The sequence below is a fragment of the Felis catus genome, chromosome B2 (genome assembly GCF_018350175.1).
Source record: "Felis catus isolate Fca126 chromosome B2, F.catus_Fca126_mat1.0, whole genome shotgun sequence".
NCBI lineage: Eukaryota > Metazoa > Chordata > Mammalia > Carnivora > Felidae > Felis > Felis catus.
The window spans coordinates 5042782-5060452 of record NC_058372.1 but is presented as its reverse complement, the minus strand read 5'-3'; the positions used below and the strand labels follow the sequence as shown (position 1 = coordinate 5060452).

Below are 17671 nucleotides of genomic sequence, written 5' to 3'. Positions count from 1 at the left end.
GAGCAGACTTCCCCGGAGCAGTAAGCACACAGGGCACCCAGTTCTCGATTTCCGAGATTTCCCTCTAAAAGGAACCTGGGCTCCTTGGAGAAAATAGTGGATTCCGGGGCTACGGGGCTGAGATAGGGAAATTGACATGAACATTTCTTGTGCTTGAAAGCAAGCAAGTGTTCAAGTTCAAATAGTAAGAGGCATGCAAACTATGCAGTTTTGGGAAAGAGGAATTGAATCCACACCATGTAGGTAGATAATCCATGGCAGAGCTGGGAGGGCTCTTCCTTACAATAAAATGCTGATATACGTGGAGGGAGGAGTAAATAATGGAAAATTACCAATTTGTAGCTATCCTAGTGAAAGACTGGTTACAGCAAAAATCAGAACTCCTCAGTAGAGCACCTGATGGAAAGCAGGGTACTTCCACGTTGCTCTCCAGATTGCTTCTTGGTTTCAAGGGGGGAAAACAGTAACTTTACAATGCAGAAACAGGCCTTGATCAAAATTAACATTAACAAAGAGCAACTTGACAGTGCACTTCTGGATTGGGTGCTGGCCAGAATAATCCCAAATTTAACTGTGGAAAAAGAAACAGCATTCAAATGCAAAATGAGGAACACCTTATATTTTTTTAAAAAATTAGCCTACTCTTCAAAAATGTCAAGGTTATTAAACAAAGGCTAATGACCTGTTCCAGATTAGAGACTAGAGATGTGACAGCTACATTTAACGGTTTAAAAAAGACATGAGGATATTAGGACAATTAAAACTGGAATATGGACAGGTGAAGGTGTATCAACACTGCATTTCCTGGATTTGGTTACTTCCCTGTGGTTATACAAGAATATCCCTGTACTTGGGACCTAGGCTGAAGCACTAGAAGGAATAAAGATATACCCATGACATATGTACCAAATGCTCAGATCGTTCAGAAAAGACATATATATATATATATATATGTGTGTGTCTTAGCCACACATATATATAATATATATATATGTGGCTAAGACACGGGTAAAGGTTATACAGGAGTTTTGTGTATTACACCTTTTCTAAATTGACTCTAAAATAAAATTAAAAACTGACTTACTGAATACATCCAGTATAATTCAACATAGTACAACAATGAAGAGTTTGGATCCTACAGAGACAGCTGGCCTGGTTTTAAATCTTCCCTGCTCCGCACGTGAGCTTGGGCAAGTTACTGAACCTCTGCAGCTCTTTCCACTCAGGCTTGTGAGACCAGAGCTTCAAACAGGACCTGGCCATGATAAACATTCAAAGCCATGATTTCAAGTAGATTCTAAATTTTCAATTGATGAGAAAACGTGGAAGCATTTTGAAATTAGTACTTCCTGGGGCGCCTGGCTGGGTCAGTTGGTGGAGCATGCGACTCGTGATCCCAGGTATGTTGAGTCCAAGCCCCCGGTCGGTGTGAAGCCTACTTTAAAAAATATTTTTTTCCATGAAGCAAGGAACAAGGCCAACCTGATACCTGTTAAAGCTTACAAAATGTCTTTGATTCCTATTCTTGAAACTGCAAACGCAAATGGTTTTTGTCCTGAGTTTACTGTGTGCTATGGACTGTAACATAACCCCCAAGGTCATCAGTAACACCACCCAGCGACTTGGAAAAAAAAGTTACCACTTCAGTTTTGTGTATTCACCTGAATAGTCAGGGAACTTTCACCTATTTTATTTAGGTCTTCATTTTTTTCAAATTCCAACCAGAAGCTAAATACATTTGGAAACCAGTAAGCACTAAGTTTTACTCCAAAGGAGTAGGATCATTCAGATTTACTCCATAAAAGTATGCAACCCTTAAGCAAAGCTTTTCTTCATTAAAAAGAAAAAACAAAAAACTATACAGTAGTCTTTCCTTATGTTCATTGCACAAAATGAGTTCTGCTTTTAGAGCTTTGACACTCAGTGTTTTGTTTTGTTTTTTTTTAACAATTTAAGATGCCAACTTTAGTAACTTTTTTCTATTCCAAGAAACCCTCCTAAAGTTTTCTTTTAGGATGGTGTAGAAACCAGTATTTCTGCACAATTCACTGCATTTTCTTTGTAATAAAAACCTCTTCTCTTTAAAACCAAAAAACAAAAAACAAAAAAGGAAAGTCCTCTCCCTATCATGATTTCTGCAGCTATGCATGGATTTCTCAGTTTTACAGCTGCGTTAGCTACTTCAGACTCCAGATCTGCTTTAATGTGTAGAACTGTATCCACATTCAGCAGAATACTCTTTTATAACAACAACTTGGGGAAAGAGATCTGGAAATAAAATACATACATTTATTTATGAGTACCAGGAAACAAACATGGCCCAGTAAAACATGAGGCAAGAATGCCTACAATGAGATGCTTTTTTTTTTCTTAAAAGATTTCTTCCCCGTGGTTGTATTTTTTTTTTTTTAAACAACCACTTGTGGTCATTAGAATGAATCTGACATGGCTCTGGAACGACGGTGATTACGGCAAAGCTATTCCGTTTGTTTCAATGTTATGTATACCTTTTACATTCCCTTCTCACCCTCTAAATACTGATGACAGATGTCAGAGAGGCAAAAACCAGCATAAATGGAAAGACCATCAAAAAAGAGTATCACCTTGTGCTTTCAGATACATTTAAGCATTTCAGTGTACAACTGTCCTTTCACTTCACATTTTTAGCAGAATGCTGATGCAGTGCAGCAAATATGCAAAGCATCTTCTTTCACACAGTCCGTGCAGAAGACACCTAATTTTTTTTAAGTTCTGAGACACAAATAATTAAAAAAAAAAAAAAAATCCAGGATGAACACGTTTCAAAATGCATAGTGTTCTGTGCATGAGTCCATTTTCTTTAAACTCTGAAAGAATAAAGTGTAAGAAAACAAGGAAACAAAATGCTGCTGCGCTCCCTGATCCTTCCCGCTCTGCTGGTCAGGCCCCTACTCCGGCATGTAAGGACGGAGGTGGTCCTCTATGGTGCCAACCGCCCAGTGCGTAAGCTGTTCCTGCGGCAGGTAGAGGCAGATGCTGCATAACTTGAAGATTGTAGCTTTGTTTTTCGGAGTCTGCAAGGGGAATCATTTTAATCTTAATAAAGAAGACCTTTACATAACCCATCAAGTGTCACATGAAGTCAATCTCCCATAATTCTATCAAGCACTTACACACAGCAATAAAGCACACAGATCAAGGGAACAGATTACAGTCTGTACCCACAGGGACCACAGTCTAGTTAGGAAGACACAACCTTGCCATATAAAATACAGAAAGAATAAGCATGATTATAAACTAAACAAACATTTAGAGAGTTTATTCAAACAAAAAACTGAAGTCAGAAAAGTCAACTTGGACAACTTGCTAAAGGAAAATAAGGTTAAAGGCCATAGAGACACATCTTAACAGAAGTTTGAAGTCATGTCTGTATATACAAGGACAACAAAAGTGTCACAGAAGTGAGGGCAAAGATATGAAATAGAAAAAAGAAAGACTGAAGCATAACCGGGGGTAAAGGACTGGAAGAAAGCAAAAGTATTACCAGAAAAATAAAACTGTAAGTATTATTTTTAAAAAGTAGTTACTTGGGGACACCTGGGTGGTCAGTCAGTTTAGTGTCCAACTCTCGAGTTCAGTTCAGGTCATGACCTCTCCGGTTTGTGAGTTCAAAACCTGCATCGGGCTCTGTGCTGACCATGCAGATCCTGCTTGGGATCCTCTCCGCCCCCCCCCCCCCCCCAACATCTCTGACCCTCCCCAGCTCTCTCTCTCTCAAAAAACAAAACATTAAAAAAAAAAAAAGTCACCATTTAACATCTAGCTTATGGCAAGTGTGTTAGGTGCTTTCACAGATCACCACTGCCAGTAAACGGAAGACGGAATCTAAAACCCTTGAACCGCCCGCCTTCAAAGTTCTTTTCACTTCAGCACCTTTAAAAAAAGCAGTCTCTACATATAAATAAACCACATAATGCACATATATTTTTTTACTTTAAAGAAATTTCTTAAGGTTATTTGAGAGAGAGAGAGCATGAGTTAGGAGGGGCAGAGAGAGAGAGGGAGAGAGAGAGAATCCCAAGCAGGCTTCACACTGCCAGCACAGTGCCCGACGTGGGGATCGAACTCAGGAAACCACAAGATCATGACCTGAGCCAAAACCAACAGACACTTAACCAACTGAGCCACCCAGGTGCTATTTTTTCACTTTAAATGCTACAACAACCTTATGAATATCGTTTATTCAATTTAACAAAAAAACACACTCACAGAAGTTACCTGTCCAAAATTTCATAGACAGTCAGTGGCTGCATGTGGATGAGAACCCAGACTCCAGGCACGTGCCTCTCTACCACATTCCCCTCCAAAATTATCATTTGGTCTAGCTCTTTCCATACATCTTGCATTATGAAGGACATACGATCTCTGCTAGACGACTGTGATCAAGTTCTTTCGTTTCCTGATTTCCTCGCCTCTAAAATGGGAGTAAGAAGACCTACGCCTCCCAGGACTGTGGGGAGGATGACGTGAGCTCATGCCCGTACGGCTCCTTGAGGCCAGTAAGTAACGCACCCTGCGTTGGCCACCCTGTTGGGTCCCTCGATCCTCTTGACAGGGCAGGTATGGCAACACATCTCCGGGTCAGGAAGACCAGTAATGACCGGAGTGAAAGATGCACCTAAGAGCGCTGGAGACCAGACGCATCTACAGTCAGGGTTGACACCAGCTGTCGCACTGCCCACAATTAAGGTTCCTAGGACTTGGGACTTTCAATGCAAAAATCAGGGCATTCCAGACAGACAGACTGCTGGTCACCCTACCTACAACATGAACTTAGCTGACAAGCTTACAACTTTCTTTTCATTAAAAGGATTCAAGCTATTTGCTTCATAAAGCATAAACATCTGACTTTGATATAAAACAGAAGACGATTTCCTACTTATTTAGCAATGTTACTCCTTCAAGCCACTAGCCATTTCTATATAGTATTATTGATCTGTACATTTGCGTGATAATCGGGGTGTCGGGGTGGCTCAGTCAGTTGAGTGACTGACTTTTGATTTCGGCTCAGGCCATGATCCCAGGGTTGTGACACTGAGCCCTGCGTAGGGTTCTGAGCTGAGTGTGAAACCTGCTTAAGATTCTCTCTCTCTCCCTCTGGCCCTCTCCCCAGCTTACACTCTCTCAATCTCTATTGTGGATTCCATAATAGAAGTCAACAGCCTGCTATCCAGTATTATCTAAGTAAGTTACTCAAATGAAAGTACACTACAAGTAATTAAAAAGGAAAACTAAGGCAACTTCAAAATATCCACCATAGGAGAGCTAAGGTAAAGATGAAACAGAAAAGAAAACCCCCAAAACCCACCCACGTTGTATGTTTTTTATTAGTTTTATGAAATGCCTCCACTGAAATTAACTTTCTTCCCATAGTTCTTACTTGTACCTATAATACCATATGTGTTTTAAAATGTTCTTACAAGATACAAAGTCAACATATAATCTTCCTAAGGAGTCTTCAGTTCCTTGAAGGTAGCAGTATGATTCACCTTCATGTTTTTACTGTCATACTCTCTAGTAAAAATAAACAATGTTCTACAATGCATAACTAGTATCATAAATACTCTTCTAAATCACCTGCCCGGTGAGGCCTTCTCTGGTGACACCATTTAAGAATTCTGACCCAATGGCTTACGTACCCCGCACCATCTTCTCTTAGCACTCATCACGTGAGTTGCATACTGTACTTCTCTGCTGCTGGGCCTCCCCTACCATGCAGTGGGAGTCCCTGATGACAGAATTTCTGTCTAATGGGTTCACTGTTGCACAGCACCTGGCACATAGTAGGCATTCATTTGTTGAATGAATGGTAATTAAAGCGATGCTATTTTTAAAGGTTAATAACAAAACATGTTATAAATTCTAAGTGATGATACTCAGGTTTAGGTTGATGAGATAAACAACGTTCTACAGAATAAAAAAGAATCTGGAATACCTGCATCACTTAAATTGAAAGTGCTTATTTAAAACACATTTGGATCTTTTAAATACAGATGTATTTTATCCCTTCAGATTTTTAAAAAAATAATCTTTTTAATTAAGTTTATTTATTTTTGAGACAGAGCGTGAGCAGGGGAAAGGCAGAGAGAGAGGGAGACACAGAATCCCAAGCAGGCTCCATGCTCAGAGCTGTCAGTACAGAGCCCGATGTGGGGCTCCAACTCGCAAACTCTGAGATCATGACCTGAGCCGAAGTCGGACGTTTAACCGACTGAGCCACCAAGAAGCCTCCAGATTTTTATTTATAAGATCTAAGGCTACAGTGTCTCAAAACATAATCTGTGTTACTAACCACCTGAAGATTTTGTTCAAAACATAGATTCTGATTGAGTAGGATTGGGGTAGGGCCTGAGAGTCCACATATTTAAGAATCTGCTATGATCTGTTGACCGTACTTTATTTAGAAAAGCTCTACCGCAGGGTTTCTTAAAACACTGTTTTGGGGTGCCCGGGTGGCTCAGTCGGTTGAGCTTCCGACTTCAGCTCAGGTCATGGTCTCGCAGTTTGTGAGTTCAAGCCCTGCATTGGGCTCTGTGCTAACAAAACAGCTCAGACCCTGGAGCTTGCTTCGGACTCTGTCTCTCTCTCTCTCTGTCTCCCCCTCCCCCACTCATGCTCTGTCTCTATCCCTCGAAAATAAATAAATGTTAAAATTTAAAAACAAACAAAAAAACCACTCTGTTTTAAGTTCACTGGAGTTTACTAGAATCATGACTTTTAAAAGCTCTCAGGCAGTTCTAATATGCAGCAAAGTTTGGGAACCACTATTCTAGGGTGAGGCCCAGGGTATCTTTTGATTTTTAAGTAACTTCAAAAATAATGCAGTTTTTAAGTGGCAAAACAGAATTAATTAACGCATATGGAAAAATAATTTGCTGGGTGCCTGGGTGGCTCAGTTGGATCTCCCCGTTTGTGAGTTCGAGCCCCACATCAGGCTCTCTGCTATCAGTGCAGAGACTTCTTTGGATCCTCTGTCCCCCTCTCCTTCTGTCCCTACCCCGCTTGCACTCATTCTCAAAAATAAACATTTTTAAAAAATCTTTTGCTAACAAGTTTTTTTTTTTTTTTTTTTTTTTTAGTTTATTTTGAGAGAGAGAGCATGATTGGGGAAAGGGCAGAGAGAGAGGGAGACAGAGAATCCCAAGCAGGCTCCACATGGCTCAAACTCACAAAACTGTGAGATCATGACCTGAGCCAAAACCAAGAGTTGGACACTTAACCAAATGAGCCACCCAGGCACCCCTAACGAATAAGCTTTTTAAATGAGGAGTTAAGTGGAAGGAAGGCAGACAGGCAGGGAAAAAAAATTAAAATTAAAAAATGCTTACCTGCAAGTGCTGTCTGTCAATGAAGAGAAACACTGACTGGTTAGGATTGTTGACAACAATTCCAGTCTTGTCCTTGCGGCTCAGTACATGCAGAAACTGTTTTTCATAGTCACCGTGATGAAACTCAAATTTGGCCTAATTAAGAAACACATTTACATCTAAGTACAAAGACGTTACCCTACTTGAAACATCTACCGCATCCACAGGCATCGAGTTGTGCCATCGAATGCGGTAGCCAACTGTGCCTACTTAAGTTTAACATATTAAATGCATTTTAAAATTCAGTCCTTCGCTAACACTAGCTACATCTCAAATATTCAATAATCACATGTGGCCAGTGGCCACCATTCTGAACAGTCTGTTGAGATACATAGCATTGCCTTTATCACAGAAAGTTCTAGTGAACAGCACTCCATTACAGAATTCGACCTTCAAGAAAAACACTGCATCAGGGTGACTAGATCCTCATTCTCAATGATTTTAGGCCAAATTCTATAAAACTAGATTTTCAAACCTACATGGCTCAAGACTTCCAACATATTTGGTGTCCCCCAATGTAATGCTTAAATAAGCCGAATGACACCTCCCTCCTTTTTATTATAAAGAACACACTACAGACAGCTTTTATGAAGCGATGTATTCCAATCTCAGCAGTACATGTCACTATTTACGTGACCTTGTACATATCCCCTAACTTTTCTAAACTTCAGTTTCATCTCAGGTTCTAACCCATCAGGACAGTTAAGGGGATTAAATGATACATAAAGTCCACACCTGAAAGGTATCCAGTCCTAACATAGATGGACTTGAGGATGTTATGAACCCCTCAAAATTTTAAAGATGTTTTCATGTGGGGTTTTTTCAGATTAAAAAAAACTTTAAGTTAGGAAGAAGTATTCTCAAATCAGAACATCCTTTTACTCTTTTAACATGAGGAAAATCAACTCCATCCTCCCACAAAACGTCCGTGGAGACACTAAGTGCTGGGTGAAACAACCAGGCTAATGGAGAATTCAAAAAGCAGAGAAACCTTAAAGATCTCTTTATTTATATAATGTTCAATTATTTTAAGAAAGACTGTTAGTCCATTTGACTCAACTTTTATCTTATGTCAAGACAGCAAGAAACACTGACAAGGAAAAACCAGTTCCTGCGATCTAGAATTTGACTGCCTAGCTTCTCTTATAAGCCATAACATAAAATGCTATGCTACCCCCACACTGTTGCATGGAAAAAGGATATTCGACTGTATCTCTGCACAAATTCAAATATTTATGAATATGAAAATAAGGCTACTAAGGTTCTGACACGGCTCAAAAGGATATGCACATGCAAATATAAAACCTAACTTGCTTCAAATCTTTCCTAGAATAAGCTGAGGTTATCTGTAAAACTCTAAACTGAGTTCCTATCTTCAGAGTGCTACGTGAAGAAGGGAGAAATAATTAACACAGCGGGCGCTGTAGGCAGTATTAGCAAATGATTGTGGATTGGGCCTTGAAAGAGGACAGTAATTTTCCCTGGGAAAGCGCTAAGAAAAGGTAATTTGGAAAATGCCATTCCAGGAAACAGGGCCAACATTAAGCACAAATGTGTCAAAATTAAAATACTATTCAAGCAAGTGGGGCACCCGGCTGGCTCAGTCAGTTGCGCATCCAACTTGGGCTCAGGTCATGATCTCACGGTTCGTGACTTTGAGCTCCGCATCGGGCTCTGTGCTGACAGCTCAGAGCCTGGAGGCTGCTTCGGATTCTGTGTCTCCCTCTTTCTTTCTGCCCTCCCTGCTTGCACTCTGCCTCTCTCTCTCAAAAATAAACAATTATTAAAAAACTTAAAAAAAAAACAAAAAACTGTTCAAGTAAGAAAGCTTCAAGTATTCCAGTATGGCAAATACCAGGGAGAGACTAGAAGAGGCCAGTAGAACATCACACTGAAAAGAGATTTCAGTAAGACTGAAAAGGGCTTCTATGTTTCTGTGGCATTTCAATTCTATCCTATTGAATACATAAAGATCTGGGAAGGAAGGAATAGTCCCCACCAAAAAGAAAACCCTAATAAGCAGCAGGAAAGCAATGCCGAGAAGTAACAAAATATTTGAACAGTGTGAAGAACTAACGCAGCAAGAGCATTTAGGGATAAAGAGGAAAGAAGAGAGATTTTAACGTGTACCTCCTAGTACTTTGAATATAGTAGGAACTTGTTATTGAAAAACAACCTTTACTCTGGTTCCTACTAAATCTCATTACTATTCAAACTTTAAAGTGCTTCAAGGGGCGCCTGGGTGGCTCAGTCAGTTGGGTGTCTAACTTCGGCTCAGGTCAGGTCATGATCTCGCAGTCCATGAGTTTGAGCCCTGCATCTGGCTCTGCTGACAGCTCGGAGCCTGGAGCCTGCTTCATAATCTGTAACTCCCTCGCTCTCTGCCCCTCCCCCACTGACGCCTGGTCTCTCTCAAAAAAAAAAAAAAAAAAAAAAAATGTTAAAAAAAAAAGTTAAAAGTGCTTCAAGAGTCAAAGAATCAAAAAAAAAAAACAAAAGAAAGTTTTCAAATTGAAGTTTACCTTTCCTTCTTTCATTTACCTCAAGAACGAAATTTTTTATATTTATGACCTCTCATTCAGGATACTAATTATTTTAAATTACAAGGGAAGTAAGTTCATCTTTACACTATTAACTTGTTTCCTGAAGCTGAACTCTAAACTTACCTCTGTCCTATATAGTGCTTATACTCAGTCCACCTCTACCCTATATAGTGCTTACACTCAGTCCATAATATTAGGTTTTTATAATACAGGGCACTTCCCACAGTACAGAGTAGCAAATTCTGAGCATAAGCTTTACAGGAATTACGCCTTGACTGCCACTTAACTGCATGACCTTGGGCTGTTTAGCTAATCTGCAACTGCCTCAGCGTCTTCCTTGGCAAAAGGAGGCTCCTGTCTGCATCATTATTGTAAGGATGAAGATTAAATGTATATATTCAGGAGACAGCCTAGCACAACTCTCAAACACCATTATTTGAAAAAGTAGTGCTTGACTTGAGACAAGACTATTTTAACACAACTATCCCAAATAAGGTCTCAGAGGGAAAGAGAAGAGAATTGGAAATTTTTTTTTAAAAATTTTTTTTTCAACGTTTATTTATTTTTGGGACAGAGAGAGACAGAGCATGAACGGGGGAGGGGCAGAGAGAGAGGGAGACACAGAATCGGAAACAGGCTCCAGGCTCTGAGCCATCAGCCCAGAGCCCGACGCGGGGCTCGAACTCACGGACCGCGAGATCGTGACCTGGCTGAAGTCGGACGCTTAACCGACTGCGCCACCCCGGCGCCCCGAGAATTGGAAATTTTTAAAAATACAGGGAGAAGTGAACCAGTTTCCCAGAGAAAAATTCTGAATGAAAAAAAAAAATCCTTCCAGTGCTTCTGGACAGCAGTTACAGCTGATGCGTAAGACATGCTCTGATAACTACAAACACGCCCCATCATTCCTGGTCTTCCTGCTTGCCACATTAAACTTCTATTCTCCAGCACATTCACGTGAGTTATATCATCCATTAAAGGAAAACATGAATACGCAATACTTTTACCCACATTTAGGGCTATATGTTAACTTTAGAACTTATTTCTGTCAAATGAACCTTAGAAAAAGAACGATAATTTGAGCTGTTGTGCAAAACATTACCATGGATGGGGACAGGGGGAGTATACCAATTTGTTCATACACAAAAGCACCATAAAGATACTTCATAGTAATGGATAAATGCAAAATTTTTTCAATCATAATTTTTGCTATTTTTATTATAGATATAAGTATGATTGATGTATTTATGACATTTACATATATGTAGAATAAAACTTGGCCATACCTGACCTAGAAGTAACCATGTTGGTATTTCAGGGGAGATTACTTTACTTTCTCCTATGCATATAAAGCTACCATACATAAAATTAGGATCACTGCCTCAAGGGCAAATGCTCTTCAACACTAGAAACTAGTACATCAAATGACAAGTCAAAAGTTGGCAGGGATGTCCGGGAAGATTACTTCACCACCACTACCAGATTTACTCCTCTCTTGTATAGTTTTATACACAAATCTACTTTTAGAAAAGGATTTCTTATATCAGACTCCTTTGAGAACCAGATGGTTAGGTATACTATTTTGGGAGTACAATTTCAGAGGAGAGATCACCTGAGTTCATTCATGGGCCCCTCTGTAAATCTATCCTCAAAGATTTTCTCTAGCCGTTATTTCAAAGACACACTGGAGTAGTTAGGACCACCTCTCATTCTCAAGAGATTCTGCCACCCAAATGCTTTCTCCTCTTGCATCACAATATCCAAACAGACGAGAGCAACTCATGAGTTAAAACGGATTAGAACGCATATTCTCAAAAAATTTAAGTTAGGCCCTATTTACTCACTTAAGTGCACACCACACTTAGAATAAAATACCTGAACAGGCCTAAAAGGCTCATCAGATTCCTTCCACCTAGAAAACAGGAGACAGACAATTTTTTCAATATCATTCCGAGGCCAAAGAATGAAATCCATCTCCTGAGTACAGCCAATTACATCCTATAAAATGACCAAAAAAAAAAAAAAAATTACTTTCAAAGAAACAAAGTTATAACAAGCAATGAATGTCACCAATTACAGGTTTGATTACAGAAACATTTCACAAGTACAGAAGGTGCGTGAAGCATCATTTTATGTATTAAGAGGTAAGAGGAATAGAACAGTACCCAATCTGACTAGCCCATGGCCTACTTCTAATCTTTATCTTGTAGAGTCCACATACTCAGTCCAATGTTGCTCATATCAAGACCTAGATTAATCAGCACATGGTGAAAACTCCAACTCAGGCTGATTTTTCTGGTTAAGTCCCAATATTTTTTATTTCCATTCTTCAAAAGCAGAACCTAGTTAATATATAAGCAAAGCTGTCTTGGTATTTTTATTATATACTTACACAAAACTATTTTCTCCATTCTTGTTCCTTATTATCATAGTCCAGCGTATTAACTTTCAAAGGCCAGTAAACCTTTCAGACCAGTACATGGTTCTTTCTAACCTTCCCCCACGCCACTAATTGTGGGGATCTCCTGTTCAAATATGTTCATACTAACTTCCAAAGAGTTGCAGAAATTTAGAAGATTGACAGCAGTAATTCCTTCTACTTTAACTTATAAGGAGCACGTCAGTTCTCTCCCCAAAAAAGAAAATCCAATGAACAGTAACATAAAACATTATTCACGGCAATAATACACACCGCTATCAGCATAACACCACATGCAAAAAGTCATCCATGTTTTATTTGAAGTCAACTTCATTCTTAGGGGGAAAAAAATGTAAGTTTAACTTGTAAAAACTTACCAAATCAGGACTGACAAACAGAACTTACCCTTCTCATAGACTGGTATCGAGGAGCATGGAGCTGTACCACATCCTTCTGTAAAAGCTCTATGGAACTTTCCAAGGAATAGCTAGAATCTCGCACACCTTTCAGGATATTTTCTTCGTAATTATTTGTCATAACTGGTATAACCTCAGACACTTCAAAAAGTGCTGATTTTTTCTTCTAAAAGGAAAAAACAAAGTGTATTAACCCATCAATAGTAGCACATTGTCTTTTAACACCCAGTTCATATTACAATGTCATGTATCCTTATTCTAGTATTAACTGAAGTGATTTTTTATAATGAAATGCCAGATTTTCAAATAGGTGGATCCTTCTGTTCTTCCTCCAACCCCCATCACTCCCGTTACCCCTACCACACACAAACAGGCTATAATAAGAATGTTTTACTGCACTCTTACAGTATCCAGAACAGGTAACTTATTTTAAACAGTAATATTTCTTAAACATGGTGAGAGATAAACACTAGACACACCTAATGCTAAAAAAAAAAAAAAAAGTGATTTACTCTTGATGTACTTTCATTTAACTGATTCTACAGTTAAATTAAAATCTCAACAGTTTAAAAACAAAGCTGTACAAACTACCGTTTTTTAACTCCTTAAAAGAGTCAAGTATCATTACCACTTTTACGTATTACATCAAAGTGTCAATATACGAAACAAGAAAAAAAATTAAAAGACGACCAAACTGAGTTTCAAATTTACTTGTAACCAAGCACTCATCAATTTAGGTTATAAAATTCATGAACTACTCAGGACAATTGCCTGGGCACTGTCCATTCAGAGTAAAAACGGGTTTTCACGGTGTTAAAGAACTAGATGGTACAACTCAGGGCATCTTCTATATTAAAAGAACTAACCTCACCAAGTATGTCTTGGATTTAGTTCTACTGAACTTATAATACCTTCAATTAAAATCTGATCTTCTCAATTCTGCAGTCAACACATCAACAAAAAGACAAAATGGAAAAGTCAATCCCTGGTACTACCCAATCTTGGGATAATCACTTCAAAACCACCACTCTGAAATCACTTTGCAATGCTATATACTCCAGCAGCCAAAAGCATCCTTAAATACAGGCATACCTTGGAGATATCGTGGGTTCAGTTCCTGACCACAGCCATAAAGCTAATACCACAATAAAGCATGTCAATTTTTTGGTTTCCCAGGGCGTATAAAAATTATGTTTACACTACACTGTAGTCTATTAAGTGTGCAAGAAGCATTGTCTTAAAAAAAATAATGTACATACCTCAATTGAAAAATATTGCTAAAAAATGTTAACGATCCTCTGAGCTTTCAGCAAGTAGTAATAACTGATTGTAGATCACCATAACAAATACATTGATTAAAAGAAAGCCTAAAATATTTCTAGAATTACCCAAATGTGACGCAGAGGCATGAAGTGCACAGATGCTGTTGGAAAATGGCGCTGACAGACTTACTCAATCCAGGGTTGCCGCAAACCATCAATTTATAAAAACCAAAATACCCACGAAGCACAGTAAAGTGAAGAGCAATAAAACCACGGTATGCCTGTACAAATACTCTTCAAGAGTTAAGAGTGGGGTAGATGTCCAGGAAACTTCCAAATATTAAATAGATGCCACACTAAGAATCTATTTCTGGTCTGAAATTAGCTCACAACTTCGGTGCAACAATTAAAGCAGTAGTTCCTTATACTCATAACCTAATCTCATGTCAAACAGATCATTGAAGAAACTGGCCATTTTAAGTTGCAAAAAAATAAATACTGCTTTTATAATGTTCTCTTTGACTACTCACAACTCAGTTGTTTGCTATTTAACCGTGTAGTTAATTCTGATTCCGTTCACCACCCCCCCCCGAAATTTCAATGTCTTTAGGTCCTTTTGAATTTTAATAAATTGCACTTCTAAACACAAATTAACCATTAACAGTATTTAGTTGTTCCTAAAAATTAAAGTATATTGTAATCCATTAAATGTACCAAGAGAAAAGGTATCCTTAGCAAGAAGTTGAACAGACTAGTTTCAGCATGTAAACATCTTGATTCTAATTTACCACTTTCAAACGTCCTGCTTTATAGACAATCCTTCAATTAATAATGTTCTCCATGTAACTCTACATAAATGTAATTTATTGTAAAACAGAAATGTGAGTTTTACAACGTTGCTCCCCCCAGGTTAACTAAAAATAGACCCTACTAAGCTTTAGAGTTATTTCCAAACCAACAAGTCCTCCAGCCTTCCACGGGGAGTTACCCGGCACGGCACCAGCTCGCGCAGAGAATTCCCCATAAGGGTCGAAGTGAAAGCACATACGTAGACTTCTGTCAACCACTCTTTAACCTAACACGCAGGTATTTAAGGGTAACAACTTAATATACACTTACAAAAATCACTTGTGCTAATTCACATTAAGAATTTTAAATTACCTTCTCCTTGAATACAAAGGCAATATACATCTTGAAGTCAAACTGGTCAGCTAGAGATTCTTTTTTCTTTCTAAGCTGAGCACGTAGTCTGTTCAGAGCTTGTTTCTTCCGGGAGTTTGGGTCCCCCATTTTGAAATACAGGTGGTACTAAAGCCTTTGGAAATTGTCACTAAACTATGGGCACTTTTTCTTAAGACTCAAGTACAACAGAAACAAGTCATTTTTTTTTCCTGCTAATATGATTGAATAGCTAAAATCACGACTGTAACCCAAAAACTGCACCTTCTGGCAATATTAGCAGACTGTCATATTACAGGGTCAAGAAACAAAAGCTGCTGTCCAGTCATGTTTGGACAATAACGTTTGGGGTTATGGGGAAAGAGGAAGGGGAGGAAGGAAAGACAGAGAGGAGAAAATACTTGGAACTAACTTTTTGGAAAACGCATTTGGCTTAAATGCCAAAATAAAGGCTTTGGGGGGAAATGAAAAGCCTATTATCAGGATTTAGGTGTGCAATAAAACACAGCTGACACCAGTCCAATCCTTCAAATCCATCCGGATTTTTCCCCCTCTTTAGAGAAGGGATTATGATAAGGAACGGTGGGGGGGGGGGAGTGTAATGATCCCTGCTTTCCAAATACCAAAACAAAAAAATTATAAAGGGGGGGGGAAAGAAAAACCCAACCCCCCCCAACACCAAAACAGGGTAGGTGAAGGAAACCGAAATATCCAATTGGGTTTTACCCAGCCAGATCCATGGCTGCAGTACCTAATCAATTCTTAAGTTATTCCAGATTTCACTATTGCTATGTATTGCCAGTGCTTGTTATTGATTACACTTGGTGGTGAGCAAAGAGAAAAGTGCAAAATCGGTAGAGAAGGAAGGGGAGAGGTACAGGGTTTCCCTGCAATCAACTACAGTGTATACCGGGGGCGGACAGGTGTTGCCCAAAGGAGCCATGAGAAGAAACAGCGGAGTCATTACCAACTTCCCCTTCACCCACATTTTCACCCTCAGGCGACTGCTAATGCTGCTGCCATGGAAAATCATGATGGCAGAGAGAAAGGGGGTATATAACACGATAGAACAGTTATTCCGGCTCTGTGGCTGGACCTGATTAATGCCCGGGATCCCAACACCCCCAGCCCTGCAATGAGTCCTACATTCCCCAAGGGAGCCTTCCCTAGGAATCTGGCCCCGTTCAAGATCGTGGGGAGTGCGACTTATCTTCTTGCGAGCATTGCTGAGGCAAAGGCGGTGGGCTCTTCTCCCAGACAGATCCCAGGCAGCGCCCAGGGACCACCTGCCTTCCACCCCCCAGGTCCCACCCCCACCCTTTGCCTTCAGCGGCAGCGACTCACTCGCACCACGGGAGACACAGGATCACTCGGGTTTTCACTCATTTCATCGTGGAAACAATTCCCGCCCGGGTAGAGGAGGCGGGAGAGGGAAAATGGGATGATCAGTGGGAAAAAAAGAAAATAGTTGTGTTAATATGAATTACTTTTTAAAGTACGCCCAGCCCACCCCCCCCCGGAAAAAAAAAAAAAAAAGGCCCTGAAGTTCCCGGATTCCGGATTAAGCTCGCTCGCTCTCTCTCACGTTGAACAGACCATGTTTCCCGAGTTTGGCTAGTTTAGGGTGGGGTCATTAGTTGGTTTCCCGAGGGGGCAGAGGGGTGGAACCGAGGCAGCTGGGACGGGGGCGGGTGACGGGGAAATGCCCTCCCTGTCCCCGCGCAGACCGGGACTCACTGACCGACGCTCGGGCGGGGTTCGGGCCCTCTAGCCGCAGCCTGCGGGCGGAGCGGTGGCGGCGGCAGAAGAGGAGGCGGCGGCGGGGGCGCTGCTCGCAGCACGGGCAGGAGCCATGTCAAGAGAAAACCACCAGCCAACTGAGCCCCTCCATCCCCGCTGCAGTGCGCACTGTGACCGGGCCGCCCGCGCTGCTGCCGCCGCTCAGCCCCCACCTGGGACCCATAGTCTGGCTCGGCGCCCCGGGCGGCGGCGGACGGAAGGACGCGGAGGCGGCGGCGGCGAGAGAGAGAAAGAGGGAGAAAGAGAGAGAGGAGAGAGAGAGAGACCGAGAGAAAGGAGGAGAAGTAACGAGGAGAAAGAGGGGGTGGGATTGGTACTGGCGGCGGAGGGGGAGGGGAGGAAGGGGAGGGGAGCCCTGCGCTACGGGGTCTGTCAGCGAAGCAAACCCCCCAAAATAAAGTTATTTCAGTTCAAGCATCTGCTCTCGAGTCTTTCTTCCCCCACGGTCGGGTTCCGGCTCTCAGGAAGGAAGGTCGAGGAGACCCGGAGGGGGCAAAGCCGAAGCGGAGGGTGAGAGTCCGCGGTGGCACAGCCTCGTTTCCCCCCCAACCGCAGGCTGCGGAAACGGCGGCGGCCTCGGGCGCCTCCCGGGTCCGGGGCAGAATCGCGTTTGAGGAGGGGAGCGAGAACAAACAACTTAAAATGG

General features: G+C 40.9%; 1 protein-coding gene across 2 annotated transcripts; it reads right to left on the bottom strand.

Moving 5' to 3' along the window:
* Window positions 1-1647: 1647 nt before the first annotated feature.
* CB2H6orf62 (chromosome B2 C6orf62 homolog) lies at window positions 1648-17669 on the bottom strand. 2 transcript variants are annotated; one of them, XM_006931406.5, is made up of 5 exons: window positions 16570-17669; window positions 12774-12950; window positions 11825-11947; window positions 7368-7502; window positions 1648-3053 (listed from the first exon to the last, which is right to left on the bottom strand). In XM_006931406.5, the coding sequence occupies exons 1-5, from the start codon at window positions 16609-16611 to the stop codon at window positions 2928-2930; spliced, it is 603 nt and encodes a 200-aa protein (XP_006931468.1). In that variant the 5' UTR covers window positions 16612-17669; the 3' UTR covers window positions 1648-2927. The 2 variants fall into 2 exon arrangements, with proteins under 2 accessions (XP_006931468.1, XP_003985791.1); XM_003985742.5 differs by lacking the exon at window positions 16570-17669 and adding an exon at window positions 15208-16548.
* Window positions 17670-17671: the final 2 nt, after the last annotated feature.